The 23,761-nt window shown below is 39.7% G+C and overlaps 1 protein-coding gene across 1 annotated transcript in view; it reads left to right on the top strand.

Moving 5' to 3' along the window:
• Window positions 1–14,206, top strand: part of LOC131980003 (collagen alpha-5(IV) chain-like) — a 30,579-nt gene extending 16,373 nt beyond the window's left edge. Inside the window, exons 29-52 of the mRNA XM_059344123.1 lie at window positions 2,104–2,198; window positions 2,802–2,952; window positions 3,109–3,222; window positions 3,454–3,618; window positions 3,779–3,865; window positions 4,193–4,336; window positions 4,592–4,690; window positions 4,778–4,876; window positions 5,152–5,291; window positions 5,467–5,593; window positions 5,697–5,777; window positions 5,998–6,096; window positions 6,223–6,270; window positions 8,421–8,603; window positions 8,849–8,979; window positions 9,299–9,371; window positions 9,575–9,649; window positions 9,834–9,959; window positions 10,620–10,715; window positions 11,026–11,235; window positions 11,345–11,522; window positions 12,218–12,332; window positions 12,429–12,601; window positions 13,614–14,206. Of these exons, the coding sequence (XP_059200106.1) occupies window positions 2,104–2,198; window positions 2,802–2,952; window positions 3,109–3,222; window positions 3,454–3,618; window positions 3,779–3,865; window positions 4,193–4,336; window positions 4,592–4,690; window positions 4,778–4,876; window positions 5,152–5,291; window positions 5,467–5,593; window positions 5,697–5,777; window positions 5,998–6,096; window positions 6,223–6,270; window positions 8,421–8,603; window positions 8,849–8,979; window positions 9,299–9,371; window positions 9,575–9,649; window positions 9,834–9,959; window positions 10,620–10,715; window positions 11,026–11,235; window positions 11,345–11,522; window positions 12,218–12,332; window positions 12,429–12,601; window positions 13,614–13,728 (2,924 nt within the window). The 3' untranslated portion in view covers window positions 13,729–14,206. The remainder of the gene's footprint in view (window positions 1–2,103; window positions 2,199–2,801; window positions 2,953–3,108; window positions 3,223–3,453; window positions 3,619–3,778; window positions 3,866–4,192; window positions 4,337–4,591; window positions 4,691–4,777; window positions 4,877–5,151; window positions 5,292–5,466; window positions 5,594–5,696; window positions 5,778–5,997; window positions 6,097–6,222; window positions 6,271–8,420; window positions 8,604–8,848; window positions 8,980–9,298; window positions 9,372–9,574; window positions 9,650–9,833; window positions 9,960–10,619; window positions 10,716–11,025; window positions 11,236–11,344; window positions 11,523–12,217; window positions 12,333–12,428; window positions 12,602–13,613) is intronic.
• Window positions 14,207–23,761: the final 9,555 nt, after the last annotated feature.

Below are 23,761 nucleotides of genomic sequence, written 5' to 3' on the forward strand. Positions count from 1 at the left end.
CAGCCGCCATACATCCACGAGACCAAGAGCAGAGCACAATTTTTTAACAACACTTAGCGACTTAGGTGGTCTAGCTTTGCTGGGGCTACTCCTGTCAAGGACTGCGTCCATTACCATGTTCATGTCCCCTGCCCATATGATTGGATAGCTGCCCATATCAATCAATTTACATTCCAAATTGGCAAAGAATCCAGGGGTATCATTGTTTGGGGCATATGTGTTTGCTAATATCAATGTTCTCCCCTGTATATCAGCTAGGATAATAAGCATCCTCCCCTCTATGTCCTTAATTTCCTTTAAGCATTTAAATTGTAAATGTTTATTTACTAAAGTAATGACACCTCTACTTTGACTTGTGCCAGCACTACAAAAAACCTTCCCCACCCATCCTTTACACAATTTATTTGCATCTTTTAAAGACAAGTGACACTCCTGTAGAAACACAATATCATATCTGACCGATTTCAGAATGTGAAGTACCTTATTCCTCTTTTTGGGGTTCCCCAGACCGTTCACATTCCATGTGGCTAGGGGCAAATTACTATCAACCGTAGACATAGTAGTAAAGTGTGGACAAATGGGTCAGTGGTACCAGGACTGTGATATACCTTGGGTGAGCTCTATAAGAACATAACTTTAAGCACATAGCTCTTACATTAGAAAATAAAAACTGTGCAAAACTCTGAACACAGCGCATCTTAAAACCCTTCAGGTCCGTGATCTGTCAGTAAAGTAACTCTGACCAACCAGGCCCATTAGCAGTGTTTTTATGAAAACTGCGGCACCTTTAACGTGTGACTGAGTTTTTACCTTGTTATCAAACAAACGGCCGGTGAGCTGAGTGGTGTAAAAAAAGAAAAAAGAAAAAAGAGAAACAGTTCAATCATCATACCCCTGTAACAAAAGTTGTCCGTCCCTCACGTTGTAAAGGAAAAGAAAGCCATATCCGTTGTACAGAGATGAGTGGTCAGTCAGCTTCTACGGGTGGCGAGTGCAGCTCGTTCCTGATGAAGTCCATGGCTGTCCTCGGGTTCATGAAGCGGCGCGGTCCCTCTTTTGTGTCGATTTTGAGCGTGGCTGGGTACTGTAGAGCAAACTTCACCCCGCGTTGGTGAAGCATCTTTTTGCACTCCCTGAAGGCATCACGTTTGGTTACGGTTCCCCTGGAGAAGTCCGGGAAAATCATGACTCGTTTCCCTTCCCACCGAATTTCGCCTTTCTCCTGGGATGCGCGTAGGATGCGGTCTCTGTCCCCCGACCGCATAAACTTTGCAATCAAAGTCCGACCATTAACGTTGCTCCGGGCAGCCGAGGTCCGGGGGCCGAGTCTGTGTGCGCGTTCAATAAACCAGCCCCGTGACGGTTTAGTAATATCCAACATGTCAGGCAACGATTTCTCCAGGAATGCGATTGTGTCCCCGGCTTCACAGCCTTCGGGAAAGCCAACAAAACGCAGATTATTACGCCTGCTCCAGTCTTCCATGTCGTCTATCCTATCACGAAGAGCTTCAAGCTCGGATCCAGTGGCTAGCGGATTAGCCTTCCGCTCGGTTTCTGCCTCCTCCAGGAACCCAAGTCTCCCTTCCACGTCGCTGATTCTCGCCACGATAGTTGATAGTTTCTCTTCCATTGATGACGTTGCTTTGCGTATTTCTCCCAGACTTTGCATCTCACCAGAAATATGTTTCAGGACTGAAAAAATGCTTGCAATGTCCTCCGCTATGTTTCCTGACGGCTTGTCGCTGTCTTCATTCTGGCACGTTGGTGAGCCGACGTTAGCGCCTTTGCTAGCACTCGCTTGGCCCCCTGCAACGTGCCTTGTGTTTGGTCGATTTGTATTCTTTTGCGTGCCCGACATTGCAGCCAAGTATATCGCCTACAGTCTGACTTGTAATTCAAGGAGATGTGCCGACTCAGAACGTGAATATCGGATAAAAATAATAGACACTGCGGAGCAGGGCTCGGTTAGGCAGCCATCCGCTTCACCGCGTCACGTGACTCCTCATTGGACGTTTTTTTGATACCTCCTTTAGAGAATGGACAACAGCCAGACATATAATTAATGTCTCATTCATGTTTCTGTTGTCTGTGTGTGTTGTTCAGGTGACAAGGGGCAGCCAGGCCTTCCAGGCTTTCCAGGCAGGGGCTTTCCTGGTCGACCAGGTTCACAAGGCCTTCCTGGTCCTGCAGGATTGAAGGTCAGTGTGTACTGTGTAAAGAAAAAGTGAGGGCTTTATTGGAACCTTCTATTTAGAGCCGTGCAGAATAAAGTCATGGGGCTACACTTGTGTGGAGTTTGCATGTTCTCTCCATGTCAGCATGGATTCTCTCCGGGTCCTCTGGCTTCTTCCCACCATTCAAAGACATGCAGCTTAGGTTTAATTGGTGACTCTTAATTGCCCCTAGATGTGAATGAGAGTGTGAAAGGATATCTGTCTCTATGTGTCAGCCCTGCATTAGTCTGTTGACTTATCAAGGGTGTACCTCGCCTCTCACCCAATGTCAGCTGGGAGTGGCTAAAGCTTTTTTCCAGCTTTTTTCTGCTCTAACTTGTGTAGGGAAAATAATAAAAGTTTCACCCTGAAAGGAATTTAATTTTTTGTTCAATGTTAAGACTCTTCAGCAGGAACAGTCCCACTGACCCCTATGCAGATATTAGTTTCTCTGTGTGTTTTACTGCAAAGTAAAAAGTCATGATGAATGACAAATAGCAAGGCAATGTACCAATGCCATGCTGCAAGAATATTAAAATATGTGAATATGAATAAATAAATAATGCGCTGTACATTTGTGATCATCAGGGTGATGGTGGCCCTGGATATCCTGGTCCCCCAGGACCCCCGGGTTCTCCAGGAGACGATGGAACACAGGGGTTTATAGGAGAGCCTGGGATCCCTGGCCTACCTGGGAACCCAGGACTAAATGGCAATCCTGGTTTTCTAGGAGAAAAGGGTACAGTGTTCATATATCAAATATAGAACTAGCTCACAGACAGAAAGAAATAGGGCATAAGATATAATAATGATTCAAACAGACACATTTGCAATCAAAAAAATATTTTAAAAAACACATATCCATCTATTGACTGCCTTATTCTATGTTACACAGGAAGTAAAGGTTCTGTAGGGCCCCCAGGACTACCAGGTAATAAAGATGCATGTAAAGGTGGTTTGCCTGGACCAAGGGGACCACAAGGACCAGATGGTTATCCAGGACTATCAGGTCAGTGAATGTCGAAGTCATGTGACGTACTTAACTGTCAACTCCAGAGGGATAATGAATTCAGAAGGTGAAAGATAAAAGCTGATTAATTGTGGACTATCTTTCTCATAATTCAACACTGTCCAACATTTTTTTTACAGTTTATTCCTAAAATGAAATACTTAACCATCTCTTTATGGTTTATATTTTCCAATTTAATTTTGTTCTCCTTCTCTGTCTCCACTCTCCCAGGACCTAATGGCTCCCCCGGTGAGAAGGGGGACCCAGGTTTGCCAGGGTTTGGTCGTGCTGGCATCCGTGGTGAACCTGGTTTCATTGGGCCATCAGTGCCAGGTTCACTTGGGCTTCCTGGACAGAAAGGGATCAAGGGACAAAACGGTGTGCCTGGTCTACCAGGTATAGCATTGTTTCTCTGTTGGCTTAAATATTCATTTGATAACATTTTTTTTTTAATACATGACAGATGAGAAGAGAAGGTTTTATTTTTTGCATTCACTGCCAAGCATATTATATTATTTTGAGCTTGTTTTCACATGCTCCACTTACATTTCTTCAGGACTGAGAGGAGACCCTGGACCAGACGGGTTACCAGGATATGGACCAGATGGGTTGCCTGGACTTATAGGACAACCAGGCCAGATAGGTAGCACACACTTGCACACACACACACACGCACACACACACACACACACACACACACACACACACACACACACACACACACACTCCTTCACAGCCAAGTTGATCAATGTACAATGTATATCAACTACCCGATTAAAAGGATAGTTTATATTTCTTGAGGTGGGGTCATATGAGGTTCTTATCCATAGTCTATAGAATGTGGACACTACGCCCCCAGTTTTGAGAAGCTGGCAGAAATCTTCCATCAGATCTCAAATGATGTCTGGTGATTTGGCGATTCGGCGTTTCACAGTTATGATGGCGTTAACACATCTGTGACTGTTTACAGGTGACCAAGGCCCAGATGGAGCCAGAGGTCCCCCGGGTCCCCCGGGTCCACCAGGCATGAATGGCGAGCCAGGATCTAGGGGTCCCCCAGGCCTTACACCACCAAATGAATTTTTTGGGTCCCAAGGGGACCCTGGCAATCCAGGTAAGCTTTACAGTAAATTATTCAATTGCTTACAGTTGTTTCACAACAACATAAACTTATTTTAAATTTTTTTCCCTTTTTTTAATTATTGTTTTTTTAAACTTCACTTTAGATTCCGTTACCACAGGACATTTCATCGTACTGCAAGAGTAACTGTGAAGTCATAAATGCAATCTTTGAAAGTCTTAGTGTTATAATGTTTAGTATCACCTATGAGATGGTGATAATGTTCTATCTCTACCTGTACTCTGTCAGGTCACCCTGGTCTAAATGGTGCCTATGGAGATACTGGAAATATTGGACCAAAAGGGCAAACAGGGTTACATGGAGCACCAGGGGCTTCTGGACAAAGAGGTTTGAAATTAGCTTCACTTTTGGAATCATGAATCTGTCCAAATCAGCATCAAACTGCATCTGTGCTGTGTGCCTATTTTTGTCCAGGCCCTCCAGGTGATCCAGGTGTTGATGGATCAGTGCTCTTAGAAGGAAGTCGAGGACCTGCTGGCGCTCCAGGAGACCCAGGAGTCAGAGGACCTCCAGGTAAAACCTAAAAAATAGTTTAAACATACACACTGATTGCTTTTGTACAAATTCACTTCTTTAATCTCATAAATTAAAGTGCAGTACTATTAAATAGCTCTTCAATTACAGATTTACAACCAATCTACAGTTTGACTTAAAATATTAAAGAGTCACAATATAGGTATAAAGTCATTTTTTGAATGATGTAACTGTACCCTGTGTAGTTCTACATCTGTAGGTGTCAAGGTTTAGTGAATGCTTCTTAGAATAATTGTTCTATTTAACCCTCATAGGCCCAAAGGGAAGTAGGGGAGATGAAGGAATCCCTGGAGTGCCAGGTCCAAATGGAGCACCAGGTCCAACTGGAAACAAAGGAGTTAATGGAGAGCCAAATTACTATGGATATGGATCACCTGGACCAGTAGGACAAAAGGTACCGATGATATAAAAAGTCTTTGTCACTGAGGCAGCAGAGCAGATTACAACCTAGTAAAATACTAAACTGTGTATAGATTTTTTTTTTTTTTAAACAACAACATATGTGATAATTTTTAAATAATGATGATTTATCTTTCTCTTTTTGTTGTTATTGTTCTCCCTTTTGTCAGGGTGAACCAGGATTAACCAGTACTCATGTAATGAAGGGCCAGAAAGGTGAACCTGGTTATATTGGACCTCCTGGTTTAGCAGGAAACCGTGGAGCCAAGGGAAACCCCGGACCTGTTGGACAAAATGGTTACTACTGATCACGAAAATAAGGCAGTTTCTAATTATTGTATGTTTTGCTGACACTTGTTTGACCTCCCACCCCTCTCCTATACTTACCCTGCTATTTCAGGTTCACCAGGATATCAAGGGCCTAAAGGTTCAGATGGGCCACCAGGAAGCAAAGGACTGCTAGGACCCAATGGACCACCAGGTAAAGTCCTTTGAAGCACTTTTTCTTAATACTATACCATAAAAGAAAACCTTAATTTCACTAAATAAATGAATCATACATTATAAAAGTGATGCATACACTGTAACCTTTACTGAAGTCCCTTTTGTAAGGCAAGGAACTCGAATGTATTTCACTGGTTTATTTAATTCGTATTATATTTTAAAGTAAACCTTGGCCTTGTTCGTTCTGTTTGCCCCAGGTGACCCAGGTTGGCCAGGTGTAAATGGTTATGCTGGTCCTAAAGGCAACCAGGGACAGGATGGGATCCCTGGACCACCAGGGCAGAAAGGAGACACTAGTAAGAGAATATCCGGCATGAAAAATCATGTACTGTATATTGTGCATTGTGTAAAAATATAGCATAAAAATTTTAAATCCATGGATGCAGCAAAAAATCACCTATTCCTCCTCCTCTCCTCTGTAGACATAATAGGAGGGGTACCTGGTAGGCGGGGTGACACAGGTCAACAAGGTGAGTCTCAGGTAAATGACATCATCCTTTTCGTGACTATTACAAATATGCCACTTGTATCTATAAGCAAAAACAGAGATATATCATACTAGACCCATTTGGCATTTTTTTGCATTTTTTATTAATTAATTTTTTTTATCAAAAATGTCTGACTTTCCTTTGAAAGTTGTATGCATTTGGTGAAAGACGTGAATGCACTGATCTAGAAACACGCTCTTATTTTCTTACTGTATACATCATCATATACACTATACACAACAGGCCAAAAGTTTGGAAGCAAGATCAGATCTGTATAAAAAGTTCAAATCATAGTTTCATTGGTATACTTTGCAACAAAATAAACATGATTAGTATGTAAAGAATCACTTAACAGAACACATTTTACCTATAATTATCGGGTATTTGGGGTTTTTCTTGCTTAGACTTTGCTTTCTTCAAAGTAGCTCCTCTGACTTTAACAACAGCATGACATATACGAGGCATTTGTTCCTCAAGTTTTTCAAAGTATGTGCCATGAATTGCATTCCAAGCTTTCTTAAGTTCATCAATGAGAGACTGCTGATTAGTTGGGTGCACTTTTATGACTCAATAGGAGAGAGGTCTGGAGACTGGGGGGAGACTGTTCTTTTTAGTCTAGGTAACCCTGACAGAGCTTGGAAGAATGCTTTGGGTCATTATCTTGCTTTAAAACAAAAATTTCCACCCACAAGTTGTTGGGAATTAAGGATGCCTCTTTCATGAATAAATGATGACCTTGCACAGGGCGTCAAATATGTACATAAAAGGACGTTATCATAAATGCTATCCCTCCCATAAGGATATCCAATACTTGTAAATGGTAAATGGACCTGCACTTCTATATCGTTTTTCTAGTCGCTTTGCGACCACTCAAATCGCTTTACACTACAGACTGCGCTCATTCACCCGTTCACACACACATTCATACTGGTGGCAGAGGCTACCCTAAACAGTGCCACCTGCCACCATTGGGAATTCATTCTCACACCGATGAACGCAGCATCGGGAGCAATTTGCGACTTGTGTGGATCTCACAGTTCAAAAGTCTATAAGAATTATTAATAATTATCATAAATAATTATTAATTATAAGAAATTATATGACTTGATTTGCTCTAAGTCAGCTCGTTGGGGCACAAAAATATAGCCAATTCACCTAAATCAGTCCCATAAAGTTACTAAACTATCAATTTGGAACACTGATTATTAATTATAAACAAAATTATAATCAAATTACCTTATTAATATTTAGTAATGGTTGAAGGAACCGTGAATTCTTTACAGAGCAGAGGCCAGCATATTGTTCATAATGTACAACATTAAATAGACAACTTTTGTAATCAAAAGGTATTTATTCTAAATAACAAGTAAAGCAAATAAAAACACACATCTATAAACTATAGAGTTCTAACAAGTCTAGTCTTAGAAAAGAGAAGAAAGGTATAAAGCAAGATTACACACATATAAACCAAAACATTAATTACAGGTCAAATCTCTTGTATTTAAAGTCCTTGCTGATTGCTTGTCTAAGCCCAGTACATTACTTACGATCCAGTTGAAAAGGGGGAGAAATCATTTTTCGATGTTTTCAGTTTGTCAGAGATATGAACACAGTTGAGATTTATTGGGATTTTTTATTGGCAAACTCTCAAAAGCCAGAGAGCTTAAGTGAATAATGCAAACTTTTTGTTAATTTAATCGATTTTTTACTTTTTGCACTGAAGTTGTGACTCTTGCAAATCTTCTCAACTCTAAAACTAAGCCCTTCTTCTCTCTTTTTTTTTTTTTTTTTACATTATTCAGCAATGGTCTGGTTACATCAATGTATACATAAAGATACATTTGAGGAAAATTGTTCAATTTAATGAAACTAAACTCTGACCATGCAGTAGACACATCCAAAAATCCAAAGAATTCATACTGGTTTTTAAAAAAAGTCATTGTGAACAGAAAATTGAAGTTGTTTGGCCTGTATTGTCCTTGCTTCCAAACTTTTGGCCTGTAGTGTAAATATGGTGTGAATATAGATAGAGACTACATATTTTTTATTTTTATATATTCTTTACTGCTGATGACTACTGCTACTACTGTTAAGTTAACATTAGTGCATGTCTATGTGTTTCTGCACTGTAGGTCCCCCCGGGAACCCTGGTCCTCCTGGCTTATCTGCTACGGGGGGTCCTGGACCAGTAGGAGACAGTGGATTCCCAGGTTCACCTGGAGCCCCGGGTCCAAAAGGACTACCAGGAAGAGAAGGGCCTTGTGCTCCTGGGCCAAAAGGAGACCGTGGCCGTCCTGGCAATCCTGGTAGCCCAGGTGAGGATGCACTCAAGGAGGAAGTGAGAGTAAATCAGAACACAGTCTCAAGACTCATGATCTCATTGTGCATGATAGAACACTTCTTAGGTATATGAGCAGTATTATTTAGCCTGATATTCAGGTGTAGCTTTATTTCAAATGTAAGTGTAAATGTCCAAAAGACATTTTGACCTATAAGTCCCTTGGGTCTCAGTTGTAATGTATATGTTTTCATCACTCTCTCCTCCCTACTGTTTATGTAGGCTATCGCGGTTTACCTGGTCGTCCAGGTCCGACAGTACCTGGGTTAAAAGGAGACAGCGGGGACCCAGGTCCTACAGGAGCCCCAAGCTATAGTGGACCCCAAGGAGATCCAGGCCCTCAAGGACCACCTGTAAGTGAGCCTGACAATGGCGGACAAAAAAACTTGACAAAAGGAAAATGAAGACTTCTGCATTCATGTTTGTATTTAACAAAGTAGGTGTGATTTTCTTTTCATGCAAAGAAAATGTAAAATAAATAAATAAATGCACTCAGCACACAATAAAAATAACAGACTGAACAGTGTGCCTTTTTTTCCCCAGAAGACAAGATGAGATTTATTTTAAGCATCATCTGCAGTTGCATCACAAGTCGCAACTGAAGTCTTCAAAAATCTTGCTGCGCTATTAAATCTAATCTTTGACCTTTTACTGTTTTATTTTCCTCCTCAGGGTCCAAGAGGAGGGCCTGGAGGCTCGGGACCAAGAGGTGATTCTGGTCCTCCTGGAAGCCATGGGCCCCCTGGTAATCTATCATTTCAATTTTAGCCTATAGATTCCATTTTCGCCTTGAATTTTTCCCCAGACAATGGCGGATCTGTCACCACTGAAGAGGTTTAGTCCACAATTGATTTATGTCCCCACAACTGAGGGGAAATATAAATGGGACAGAGAAAAATACGATTTATGAGGATTTGTTCAATTTTTTATCTATGATCTGTGTTTTAGGTGCAAAGGGAGATCCTGGATACATCCCAGGCCCTCCTGGTCCACCTGGGCCGAAAGGCTTTACTGGACGACCTGGTGCGGCTTGTTTGTTTTACTACTGTTCAAAAATAACCAAGAATGATCTCGAGCCCTGTTTATATGTTCCAGACTTATTCTAACAGATAATCATGTATCACCAATCCTGAAGATCAGCCATGGCTCACAAGTACAATACAATTTGGGAAATACTTTTCTTAACGCTCATGCTCTGTGACTACAGGGTTCAAAGGTCAACCAGCATTTGGCAAGGTGATAAAAGAACCAGGAGACCCTGGCTTACCTGGTCCCTCTGGTAATCGAGGAGCCCCAGGAAGCACTGGACCATCAGGACCACCAGGCCAACCAGGTCCAAAAGTTGATCTTGTGTAGTCTAAGCATTTATTTTTTAAGATTTGCTACTATTTTGCCAAGGATACTGCACCTGCTTTTATCAGTTTAATACCATGTGATGAAAGGAATACTTCACCCTTAAAATAAAATATGTATATCAAGCACTCACAACATACTCCATGGCCTTGAATTCATGAAGAAAACTGTGTTTTTCTGGCATGCTTCCATGGTGAATGAAAATTAAAAAACACAGCCACCAAACTGTATCTAGCTACTCCTCCTCATATACATTTGTGTGGGCAGGAGATAGTTGTGGCGGTAGAGTTTTAAATTGTAAGATTTTAGCAAAAATGCATGTGTTTGGGAACTACTGACCACATGGCTGGATAAATGAGATTTTGATTATACTGTGTGTTGTGTGTTATGTGAGAGTTTGTAAACTGATGTTATATATAGTTTTACTGTTTAACATGAAAAACAAACTTTTCTTCAAGAATACAAAAAATGTGCATGATATAAAAAAAAAAAGGTGAAGTATTTCTTCAACTTTTTAATGTCATATCTATTGTGTCTGTTTGCTGAGAAAAAATATTTCTTGCTTATTAAAACTATATCATTCCACTTCCACCAAGTTGCTTCTCTTTGCATCATGTGACACTGCATTTTTCTGTCCCAGGTCAGCCAGGCGTCAAGGGACAGCGTGGTTCCAGCCCAGACGGCCAGTCTGGATTTACTGGCCGCAAAGGAGACAAAGGAAGAGCTGGAGAGACAGGTGCGGACATGTGTGTGGGTTAAAAGGTGTGTTTGGGTGTGCAGTGGCAAAAACACTTGACCCAAGTTCAACTCTCGACAGCAGTGCATCTGGCTGGGTTATTCACTTTGTGAGTGGGAAGCCACTTAGGGATTAAGTGGAAATCTGTCGGTATATGAATTGCATATTAAAAACACACTCTTCAGTCAAGTGTGAGACAGTGAGAGTTAGCAGGGACAAAGTTGATAGTTACAGTCCCCTACACCAGAAAACTGCAAACAAAATTGCACTAAAGTTTTATTTTTTAATTAATAATATGTTTCCTCTGCAGGTCCAGATGGTGGTGTTGGAGACCCAGGCAAAAAGGGTCCTCCAGGGTTGCCAGGCAGTGGTGGTCCAGGTTATGTTGACAGTTTCTTGATAGCGAGACACAGTCAGAGCACCAGTGTCCCTGACTGCCCTCGTGGCGCCAGCCCCATTTACTCTGGTTATTCCTTCCTCTTCATCAACGGAAATGAGAGAGCTCATGGCCAGGACCTCGGTAAGAGCACGGAATCCTTCATGAAAAGAAATTCTGTGCAGCCTCTGCATTTTAAAAGATACTGTCTTTGCTTGGGTCATTTTATGACACTTCTAACACTGTCCCTCAGGCACCACGGGAAGCTGTCTCCCTCGTTTCTCCACCATGCCTTTCATGTTCTGTGACACAGAATCAAACTGCCGTTATGCTTCTCGTAACGACTACTCCTACTGGTTGTCCACTGACACTCCAATGCCCGCCAACATGGTCTCCATTACAGGGGATCAACTGGCCTCCTACATCAGCAGGTGGGACAGGAGCATGCACACATGCACACAGACTTGTATGTTACTGTGTATTTCCAAGTTCTCCAACATAAACAGCAGAAGAGGTCATGTGTCAGTACCACAAATTACAGCACTTAGGTACGTATCGCAGCTCACGTTTCACGGAACATATGTACATATCGCGGCACCGAACGCAGCTCGCAGTACAATGGCGCGTTCTAAAAATAGCACACACGTACGGTCTGCGGTTGTCAAAAAAGGCTGCAGTTTTTGTGGATTTATGTTGTAAAACCACTGACCTTAGGTTTAGGGCAAAACACTTCTTGGTAAGGCGATATAAAAGACAGTTTAAACAGTATATAAATGTACGTTAATGCCGGAAGTTAAGTAGTTACACCCCTGCCGCTTGTTTGACCCATCCATCATCCCTGCCTCCTGATTGTGGGAATGCGCCCTTTTAAACTTCGCTTGGCTGTCAATCACTACTACATCAGCAAGATGGCGGCAGACGCATTACAGCAGATGGTGAAATACTGAGACATAGCTTGTTTTTCGCTGCCTGTACACACAACCTATACTGACATTTTTGACAGGAGAACAGGCTGGTACTTTCTAAGCACAATACTGCACCTTTTCTTTGATTGAAATATACATTTTATAAATAAACGACCTGGGACCAATTTTAATATGTATGCCTGTATACACTTGTGGTTTAGGTGCTCAGTCTGTGAAATCACCTCCAATGTCATAGCCGTCCACAGCCAGACAACTCTGATACCTCAATGTCCCCAAGGCTGGGAGTCACTATGGTCTGGATACTCATTTGTCATGGTAAGGAAGTCTGTGGTTTTTTTCTCCAGAGTCCCCAGATCTTCTCCAATCGTGTTTTCCATATAATTTTCTTCCTTCGACTTTCATCCATTCTAGCAAACAGGTGCTGGAGCAGAGGGCTCCTCCCAGCCCCTGATTTCTCCTGGCTCATGTCTGGAAAGTTTCCGCCAAGTGCCCTTCATCGAGTGTCACGGCAGGGGAACGTGTAACTACTACCCTGATTCCTACAGCTACTGGCTGGCTTCCCTAGACTCCAACAGCATGTTCAGGTAAACTCCTCTCTTCTATGTTACAATCATGCATGCATGACATTGGGGAAGCCTGTTTTTTGCGGTTTAAATCACATCATTCACAGGGTCAAGTGTTTTCATGATGACATAAACCACTGGCTCCCAACTTAGAGGTCCCACCCCTCTCTTGGGGTCGCCAAAGCTTCTCAGGGGTGGTGAAAGCCTTCTTGATTTTAAAGGGTGAAAGACAACCTTTAAAACTTTAAAAAACTTTAAAAAGAATCTCACAGGATGAAGGCACAGTGAGGACATGGACGAGCTATACTCACAGAGCCTTCCCTCTCTGCTGAACAACCTCATCCTGCATTAACTATGCAGTTGAAACAACCAAAGAGCTAATACAACAATAGCCAAGAGTGAATTATTAAAAAAAGAAGCTTATTAAAAATGTATAATTGGTATGAATAAAAAATACACAATACAAGAAATGGTATTGTATTCAAAGTTACAAAAAATAACAGGAAATCTCACTGATGCATTATTCGCATGAAATATTCTGCTCAAAATTCATAAAAATCACTCTTTTGACACAAACTTCCTGCAGTTTTTGTGTTACTTTTTTGAATAATTCCAACTCTGTCCGTTGTTCTTTACTATTTTTTTAATGCATTGAATACATTATATAAAATATCTTTAAAATATGTCAGGGGGTGATCAGAAAGGGTTCATGTCAGGAACATTTTTGGAAACCACTGACACAAATAGCTGCTAATTGCAACAGATTTTTTTTTGCATCGTTTTTTCTTGGGTTTTGCGTATGTTGGCTATGATATTTATTCTTCCATTTCAAAATAAAGTGCTAATCCTCTTTTAGAAAGGACATGTTTTTTGTTATTTGGTTATGGACAATGTACCATTTAACCACAATACTTTGAATTAGGCCATTAATACAAAACTCTAATTAGAATAAACTACATTTTTAACTTTTGTGTGTGTGTGTGTGTGTGTGTGTGTGTGTGTGTGTGTGTGTGTGTGTTGTTCTCTCCTATAGTAAACCTGTTTCTCAGACAGTGAAGGGACCTTCTCTACAAAGTATCATCAGCCGTTGTCGAGTCTGCAGGAAGCAACCTGCAGTCCCGCCAGATGAAAGACGTGGGGACAATTGAAAAATGTGAGAAAATAAAGATTCTTGGTAGTTGATAATGTATGTATATCTGTTTTTTAAACTGGTGCTTTCAAGTTGCAAATCGATGTTTATGAGACAAGCTAATTGTCAATCATCTGTAATGACAGGTGTTATATAAGCTCTGATAACAATGTACATTAAAATTAATGACACATATAGTGAGTCATTATATCTTATAGAGGCTGTAGAGTGCCACCAGTGTATAATTACTCCGATGATACACTGCAGCCTCAATAACAGCTAGTAATATCAGTGATAAAGGTACTATTAGTTGTAATACTAGAAATATGCCCAATTCAATTTTTACATGCTTTTTTTAACTCCAAGTTATTCTGTTTTACTTTAAATGCTTGACTTGCCTTGTCAGTGAAATGCTGTAATTAAGCCATATGTGACCTATATGAGCCAAGATTGTGACAATGTAAACTTTCATTATTGATAAAAAAGGACAATGACCACTCTGCCTATGTCTTGGATAAAAGCATTCACCAAAGGAGCCAGGAAGACTACAGATGAATAATTAACCTATCTATACAGTGCTGATGTTAATGAAAGAATGAGGTCACAACAGATGACGCACATATTCCTATGACATCTGGAGAGGTAGCTGCTACCTGGTAACATGTTGTAAAAGTGACTCTCTTGCGTTGCTGTTTTCATACACAGAGTCATTTGTGCCCTCACTCTGGAAGCATTTCTTTGAATTTCAGCATGTTAAATGATGCATGGAAAAGATTAAGCCTTATGACTCATACAGCCTGCAACTTTCTCCAATCCCTTTCTAAATAATCTGTCAGGAGGCTGTCTCTGTGGCCTCGGGACAAAAAAAATGCACATTAAGATCTTGAGAGGATATATTTTGGAAGGATTTCTTTCACTTACCATCTTTCTTGTTTTGGTTCGTCATTTGGAGGAAAATATATTAAAATAAAGATATATATATATATATATATATATATATATATATATATATATATATATATATATATATAAGAGAAATAATTATTTTTTATAATGGGATGTTAATCTGTCTGTTCGTTCCAAATATGACCAGTGGTTTAAAATAAGCTGTATTAAAATAATCCAGCTAATTTTCCATCTGGAATAGCTTCATTCCTTCAACATTTATTTATTTCCCTGCACTTTTCACTCAGTAGAGTAATGCTTCCCTCAGGAGCAGTCATTCAAGCTTGCTCATCCATATCTGTCACTGGGATCAATAGATGCAAACTCCCCTATAGCCAGATGCAAAAAAGGTACGATAATGTCCTTAAACAACACTGTGTTGAAAATACTGTTGCTTTTTGGCACGCAGATATCCCAACATCGATTGCTCCGAGTCAGAAATAACAAGCAGCCTCATCTGCTTATGTAAGGGAGGCAGCTAACACAAGTAACAACTGAAGAGGAGCTGAACCCTCTTATGGGAATTAAAAACATCTGATGAAGTATCACACTGATTATCTCATTAATTTTTGACATTTTTGGAGCAAAATCTCAACTCATTAAAAGTAGAGTTCCCTACACATCTGAAAAAAAAAGTCCTGATATAACAAGCAGCCACTCCTTGAATGCCACCTTAAATTAAATAAGTCTTACATGGCCTGGTGCAGACAGTTGTCAGCATGGATAGAAACACTCTTGCTGTAAAGTGCTCTCAGTAGCCTTCTTAACAGGATTATTCTGCTCCCGACAGTGCACTTACTAATTGTTTAGGCAGCTATATTAGGCTTCTACACCTCTATAATTGGGTTAGAATGGCGATTTGTTGAAAGGTTGATACGCTTCAAGGTTGTCTCCTATGTGAGAAGGACGTGTCCTTTTAGTTTCCTCCACACATGAGCCTTACATGGAGTCTAATAACATCTGTTCATGTTATTATAGGTTAGCTTCATGTGTTGAAGGGGAAATACTTGCTGAATACTGAATTTTAAAGATGGTATTTTATAGAAAAATGTATAAAACACATTTTGGTTCCATTACAAGCCCCTTTTTTACCCTTTGTTCCTGTCAGACTACAGTCGATAAGCAAAGTCATTAATTTTCATACAAACTGTTACATTGGCTGTTACACAAACAGTGGTTATTAGGTTGTTGTTTTGTTTTTCCCTTTTTGTAGACATTTTGTGTACAAAGAGTCTTTTTGTGGTCTTCTTGAGTATCTTTGTAGTTGTTGTGTGTCTCTTTGTAGTCATTTTTCATCTCTTTCAAGTTATTTGAGTCTCTTTGTTGTTTCTTTGTGTCTCTTTTTGGTGGTTCTGCCAGAAACATTACCTGTTACACAAACAGTGGTTTTTAGGTTGTTTTGTTTTTAGACATTGAAATTGTATTTATTATTAACATAACAACTTCAATCAGTCATTTTAAAGGCAGCCACAATGTAATATATTTAGATATACACATACACACATATACAGCATATTCATACATACATACATACTATACAAATCCTGTCCACTAGTACCCCAAATTCTCCCTCACATCTTTAATGTAAGCTTGAAAATGTGCTATTGGTCTGTTGTTTACCCTGGCCATCATATTTTCAATGGCAGCAGTCTCTCTCTAAGTTTACTCTGGCCTATGTGGGCTCTTCCAGTTGTGTAGAATAAGCCTGGATTCTCCAATAAAACCTGTAACTGACAGTCTAAACTCTGCTTTAGAAATGCCCAGTGGTGCAAGAGATTGTTTTTTAGCCAGTCTGAAAAAAATATCACAATCAGTGAAATTGACAAAGCTGAATTTTTTTTTTTTCTAAGCTTCTATCTTTTACCTGATATTTCAAGTTCACATTCATATTACCAGCAGCTATTGCAGCTAAAATAGTGCGTACGACTAGTCCGAAGAGGGAATGAGGTGCATGCATTCTCACATCACATAATCCTCTATAAAGATCTGTAAAGTTTATATGTGGGAAAAGGTGTGCTTATGGCTTCTGTACATAAACATCTTTTTCCATCAGGCCCCAGGAACAGATGTAAAATGATCACAAAGAGACAGAAAAAGACACACAAAACAACTAAAAAGAGTCACAAATTGACCACAAAACTTTCTGTAAAGGCTACAAAGAGACATAAAACAACTAAAAACAGTCATAGAATGACCGCAAAGCAATCAGCAAGACTACAAAGAAACACAAAACAACTAAAAACAGTCACAAATTGACCACAAAGCAATCTGTAAAGGCTATAAAGAGACATAAACAACAACAAAAATAGGCCCAGGTGGTGGGACCTTTTGCATGTCTGTGGCCAGGGAAAAGTGTCTCATAATCTGCCCATGCCTGAACTGAACCACAGTGTAGTTTTTGTTGTTCCAATACTCCCGCTATTAAGTTTTTACATTTAGTGGTTTTGGCTTGTGCTGATTTTGAGGTATTTATTTTTATTAATGTGGTAACAGAAGGAGCCATTCAGTGTATGTACATCTGCTTTCCCATTTTGCTTCTAAACTGAATTCATATTTTTAGCTTTTTGACCCACTTTGCCTTTAACGTTGTCTAAATAAAAGGCACTAACTTAATAACCCATGCATATAGTTGATAAACATTAAAGCAGGATGATTTAAAAAGGGTTATTAAATCTTCAGCCCGCATAATGAAGTTGCATATTTACAGCATGTGCCATTACAAAATCATTATATCCTGTGACAAATGTGCCTTAATTCAAATGCATTAGAACTGTTAAGTGAAACAGAGCAGAAATCTCATTAAAGAGATGAACAGAACAAACTCACAAGGGTGTAACAAATGATAAGTTGACCTTTATGGCCTCTGGATATCCCAGTGTCTGTGCTGCCCGTTGATTCAACTTTTACAGCACAGCAGGGTTAATGAAATCATTGTTTCCACCATGTCAGCGTCATTAATGTTTTAGTTTACATGAGTGCACATTGCACTTCCCTTACAGAGGTTTGCTTTTAAACAAGGGGGCAGAAGGGATCCTTCACATTTGCAAATGTTCACCCAATGACAGCATCAAGATGACCTTCACTTCAACTAGATTACAGTGTGTTTATGTAAATGACGACAGGATGGAGGAAATGTCCTTATTTAGACCTTTTGTCTCTCCTAATGACTGCTGTAAATTACAGAGTACATGCTTCAGTGCATTGATGGGGGACAAACACAAAATTTAGGATGGTCCTTACGCAAATAACCTGCACACTCCTCCCTCCTTTTTGGGCCTAGGTACCACTTTAAAAACAGACGTCTCACTGTGGCAGAAACATCAGAAGAATTCTTTCATCCAGAAGCCTACAAGCAAGATTTCTGAACTAACGATGGCGCAGATCTTATGCATTTTGGCCCTTTTTTGCTTTGCATTGTGTGTTGCAGAAAATACTGAGACTGAGCAAGGAAATAAAGACCTTCAACTTCAGGAAAACTCATTGCCATGGCTCGACAAATTACAAGACGAACAGGTGAGAAGTCTTTATTTCTCTTAATGACATTCTCCTTAGTACAACACAAAAAAACCTTCTTACTCCCAGTGGTTGAAGCTCGGCCCCAAGTCCCGGCTATGATTACACTGCAGGCATCAGGATATCCCGCCGACAGTGTTTCAGTGTATAAAATATGTCCGTCCTTCTGCACACACATTTTATTTATCTGTTAAAAGGGTAATTTTAGCCCCAGTGAGTCGTCCGGGATGCTGTCAGAGCTACCTGCCCGATTACTGTCATTTTATTATCCGCAGAGTTGCACCTCCATGAAATTGAAGATTACAGATTAGAGTACTAACACAAGTTTGCATTTCCATTTCTGTCTGTGAGCAAAAATGCAAAAAGTTCTGTACGATAAAATGATTTACAGTTTAGTAGAAATTCCCATTTCCCTGAAGAACAAGCGTGGTGCAGTGAAGTTTAATATTTACTGACATCTAAAAGCCTGTTAAATTTTAGAATGCTATAACATTTACAATATGTCAATATTTTTCTCCGCAGGAAACCACAAAGAATTTAATAGACTTGCTTTATAAACTCTTCAAAATTCAAAATGGAAATAACCTCAAAGGACCCACAAACGCAGATAAACCGGAGAAGAGTCGACGTGGACTGACTACTCGCAGAGCCGGCTGCAGGTACTTCTTCTGGAAATCCTGGACTGCCTGCTAACTTTGCTCTGACTGAAGTGGCCGACAAACCATGAAATGGATATTTCACTCTTGTCTCTTTTTATAGCAAAGATGTAGTTTTCTCTTGACATACCCAATGTATTGCTGCTTTAAGATCTCATACAATCATCCAACTGCATTAAGCCTCCAGGTTAAAAAAAGAAGTGCTTCATGCTGTTCATGCTCACATAAATGTTTTATGTTGAAAGGACACCAAATTACTTTGCAATTTCACAGAATGATATGCCAACTTTAATCAGGTTCAATCTCACATCAAACTACCTGTGAATAATGCATCACTGTTGCAAACTGTGTGAATGTATATGATTGCTACATACACAGCCTTCCTTTCTTTAAATAAACCTCCAGTATTTGAGCCATTACTTCACTAAACAATTAAAAATAACAACTTCTGCATAAATCTTGGACTGGCTTGTTAGCATTCTTCCATATATCTTTAAATAAAGGAATTGACAGTCAAGTATTGTTTCGTAATTCTTAGTACATGTGACACAATTTAGTGCGATGAGTCTATGCTCTGATTATGAGACTTAGGCCCCTGGGAAAATAGGAGCAAGACACTCAGTCTCTTTGTGGTCATTTAGTTGTTTTTGGTAATACATTTTTCTCACTTTGTAATTATTTTTGGTCTTTTTGTAATAATTTGTTCTGTGTTTCTTTATAGTCAATTTGTATCTCTTTGTTATCATTTTGAGTCTTTTTGTAGTAGTTTTGTGTCTCTGTTGTTTTTTGTGTCTCTTTGTAGTCATTTTGCATCTCTTTTAAGTCATTTGGGTCTCTTTGTAGTCATTTGAGTATATTTGTAGTTGTTGTGTGTCTCTTTGCTGTCATTTTGCATCTCTTTCAAGTTATCTTAGTCTCTTTGTTGTTGCTTTTTATTTTCTTTGTGATAATTTTGAATCGCTCCCAGGTTGCTTTTATGGTGAAGGCCAGGGGTGGCCCTGACACTTTGGGCCTGTGCCCAGTATGCCTGTTCAGTAATTCATCCATGGGTGGACCTCAACACAATGGCTAAATCCATTTCTGCAACATTGATATCTACTTAAAAGCACCTCAGCCCCTTCTCACTCTTGTAGTTGAACAATGCTTGACCCTCTAGGTCCTGCATGCCTGCATTATTTACAGTGAACCTGACAGTCTGGAGGAGGTGTACACAATGAAGTAGCCACTGAATATTTGATGATCAGTAAATGAGCTGCAAAACCCCGCTCAAGTTAAAAGAGCTCTGCAGAGAGCCGAAAAACTCTGCAGGCTTCACTGACGACCAGCTTTACTTCACTGGCCTGTTAAAATTACTGTTTTGTTTGACAGTGTTGTATTTCAGATCAATCAAGATCACTCACATTTATTCATTCATCACACATCAAAGTATTTATGTCTTTATGGGCCCTTTTTGTTGGCTGGTTTCTCTCCGTCACATTATTTTCACTCCAGCAGAGGAGGCTGTTCTTCTCTTTGTTAAATCCGGATCGACTTTAAAATGTCATGAATGTCTGCAGTGTGTTTGATGTTTCCCAGTGATCTTCATGGTCGATCAGCAAAGCACTAAACTAAACACAGCTTTACAGACTGCCATCAATCTTCTATATCTTTGATGTGCCTTCAATTGTTACGCCAATGAATGAGGAAAATCTTTTCCTATTCCTGTATATTTGGAATGCAATCTGTAATTAGACAAAAGACGCTGTGTGTGGCATTTATGCATGCATCTGTGTGCAGTTCATATATTGCATTTGCATACTGATACATGCGTGTGTGTGCATGAAAAAAGTCTTGTAACGTCATGTATTAACACACTGATGTGCAGGCATTTTAGTAGCACAGCAGCAATTCATATCCCAAAGGCCTTTCTGTTGAAAAACGCATCAGTTTCAACCATGTATGCATTATGCATGTAGAACTGTGAGGCGATTTTGGTGAGAATCACATGAACTCATTAACCTCAAACAAGTAGAGAAGACCAGGTGGGGCACAGAGATTTGGGGTGCAGAAAAAGAAGACTAGATTGAGGAGAAATGTATCAAATTGGATAGAGAGGTGGAGAGGGAATAGAGATTAGGAAAGTGAGGAAGTAGAAGAAGGGTGGGAAAGAGAGGTGCAAAGAGGATGAGAGAGAAAATTATTAAAGTAGCAGTGTTGGAGCATAACTGCAGTCAAAGCTTGGCTTAGTATCCTTTCTGTCCCTGGGCTATTGGGATTCAACAGAACAGCTTCCCTCTGTAACAGGAACCACTGCCAGCACATTAACATGCTCATACTGCAGAGCTTCTTCAATAAAGTGATAGAGTGTGTGAGAGTAACAAATACAAAGTGTGTGAGTGGGTGTGTGGGCGGTCTGGCTGGGCGAGTGGGTTGGCGGTGTGTGTGGGTGCATGTGTGCACTGTGCATGAACTTTTATGTGTCTTATGTCTCTTAAGTATGAGTGAGCGTGCTCGCTTGCAGTATTCCTCGCTGTATTCATCTGCAAACATTTGAGGCCAAAAGCAGCAAATCACAGAGAAAGCGAGGCAGCGAGAAGATAAAGTCATCTGTTTTTATCGTCTCGGGACAGCGGACTGTCTCACAGCACAAGCTTGAAGGTTTGAATTTAGTCTCTTTAGCCATCAGACGTCATTTCATTCAAACATGTATAATCACTCCCAAGCAGCGCCTCTTCCCCCTTCCCCCCATCGTCCGGAAGTAAACACATTAGAACCAATTACCCAATGCTTTTGCCAACTCTGAGCAGTTGATTTGGATGTAAAAGACGCAGATAAGAAACACCGAGCCAGCTAGATCAAAGGAGCATCACTGAGCCTTAATTGAACAGAGACCAATTATTTTTAATGAGTAGAACTGAACGCCCCACTTCTGAGTAGGAGTTCCCTCATTCTCTCCCTGGGAGGACGAGAAAAGAGAAACAAGCGGAGTCCCAGTGGCACAGGCCCGTATCAAAACAACAGGACACAAAGAGGTAGACGGAGAGGGAAGAAAAGATGCCTGGGATGCTAGATCAAGAATATATTTACTCTTGTGCGCTCATGAGTCTGCAAAAGACAAACAAAGTCATGTACAGGTCTGTATAAATAACTGTACAGGCCATAAATAGACATCTGTGTTGGTGACCTGTGTGAAAGCTCTCCATAAGAAACACCTTTATAATGACATTATAACTTTTATGATTTGACAGCAGATACTGGGAACACGGAGAATGTAAGTACTGACGCTCAAGACACAGAGAAAGGGAATTTTTGTAAAGCAGAGATGTTCTAAACTGTGCCAGCTGTGACCTTTAAAATGCAATAAAAGACATTCAGTCTTCTGCTGCATGTTCATGCAGATGGTTTGAGAGAGAATAATGAAATTATGTGATACCACAGGAGGAGAATTTTGGAAAATACACTCGCTGGTATTTAAGCAGTCAAAACTAATTTAGTGCCAACCGCCACCTGTTTTGTCTATAAAGGAACAATTTAAGAGATCAAAGCGTCAAACGGTTTATTTCAGGTGCACAGTGTGTTCCAGTATTTACAAGGCAGCATGCTGGGATAATCAAATTTCACAGCTATTGTATCTGAAACTAAGATGTGAGACAAGCAAACCTGAGGGTGGCACACACAGTGGAAAAAGTTCATCCTCAGGGGTCTGGGGAAAATGAAGGCAATAATCTAAGATTCTCATATTTCTTGTGTGCAATCTGTCTGTCAGTTGGGCTGCCATTTTGGTCAAGACTGAAACATGAGTGAAATGTCTCGACCACTATTGGATACAGTGCGATGACATTTGGTACAGAAATTCACGGCTCCCTCAGGAGGGCTTGTAATAACTTTGGAGATTCCTCTAGCACATCTTGTCAAAACTTTAATTTGTCCAATACTTTGGTTTATGACCAAATACTGGCAAAACTAATGAAACTGGGCAGAGTTGCATGTCCAGAGAGGTGACACTGCACTCAGCTGATGTTCTGTAAAACAGTGATACTCAAAGTGGGGTCTGTCGAATCTAATAAATAAAAAACAAATGGAAACAATAAAACCAAATAAATAACTCTAATCTAACAAATATTCAATACATGTCAGATAAAAGATTTAAAAAGATAAAAGATGTTAAATATGTGGTATTACTGGTTGTACAATGCCTTATATAGTTATACAGATGCATCTCAATACATTAGAATATCATTGAAAAATCCATTTCCAGGAGTTCAAGTCAAATAGCCCCAACCAAGTACTGAGTGTATATAGATGGACATACTTTTCAGAGGGCAACATTTCCATATTAAACATTCTTTTTAAAATTGGTCTTTTGTAATATTCAAATGTTTTGACACTGAAGGTCTTCATTAAATGTAAGCCAGAATCATTATAATTAGAAGAAATTAAATAAATTAAGACATTAAATGTTTCATTCTGTGTGTAATGGATCTACTGTCATGGAAAAAAACATTAGACCATTATTTTCTTAAATTTCTCGTTCATTTTAATGCCTGTACAACTGAAGGTACATTTGTTTGGACAAATATAATGTTTGGACAAATATAATGAAAAAAAAAGCATAAAAGTTTAATTAAAGAGCTAATATCTAGCTTTGTTTTTGTTGTTGATAATAACCAAAATCATTATCAAGAAAACCATGGAAAATGATGATATCAGCTCTTATATTAAACTCTAGCTAATTTTCTTGTTATTATTATATTTACCCAAACAAATGTACCTTCAGTTGTACCAGGCATTAACATGAACAAGAAATTGGTGGTCTAATAACTTTTTTCATGACTGTACATAATGTGTTATTTCCACTTTTTTAATTGAATTACTGACATGAATAAACTTTCTATGATTTTCTAATTCATTGAGATGCCCCTGTATATAGGTTAAAATCCTACAAGATTCACTGATTTA

This window comes from Centropristis striata, chromosome 11 (assembly GCF_030273125.1).
Source record: "Centropristis striata isolate RG_2023a ecotype Rhode Island chromosome 11, C.striata_1.0, whole genome shotgun sequence".
Classification (NCBI taxonomy): domain Eukaryota; kingdom Metazoa; phylum Chordata; class Actinopteri; order Perciformes; family Serranidae; genus Centropristis; species Centropristis striata.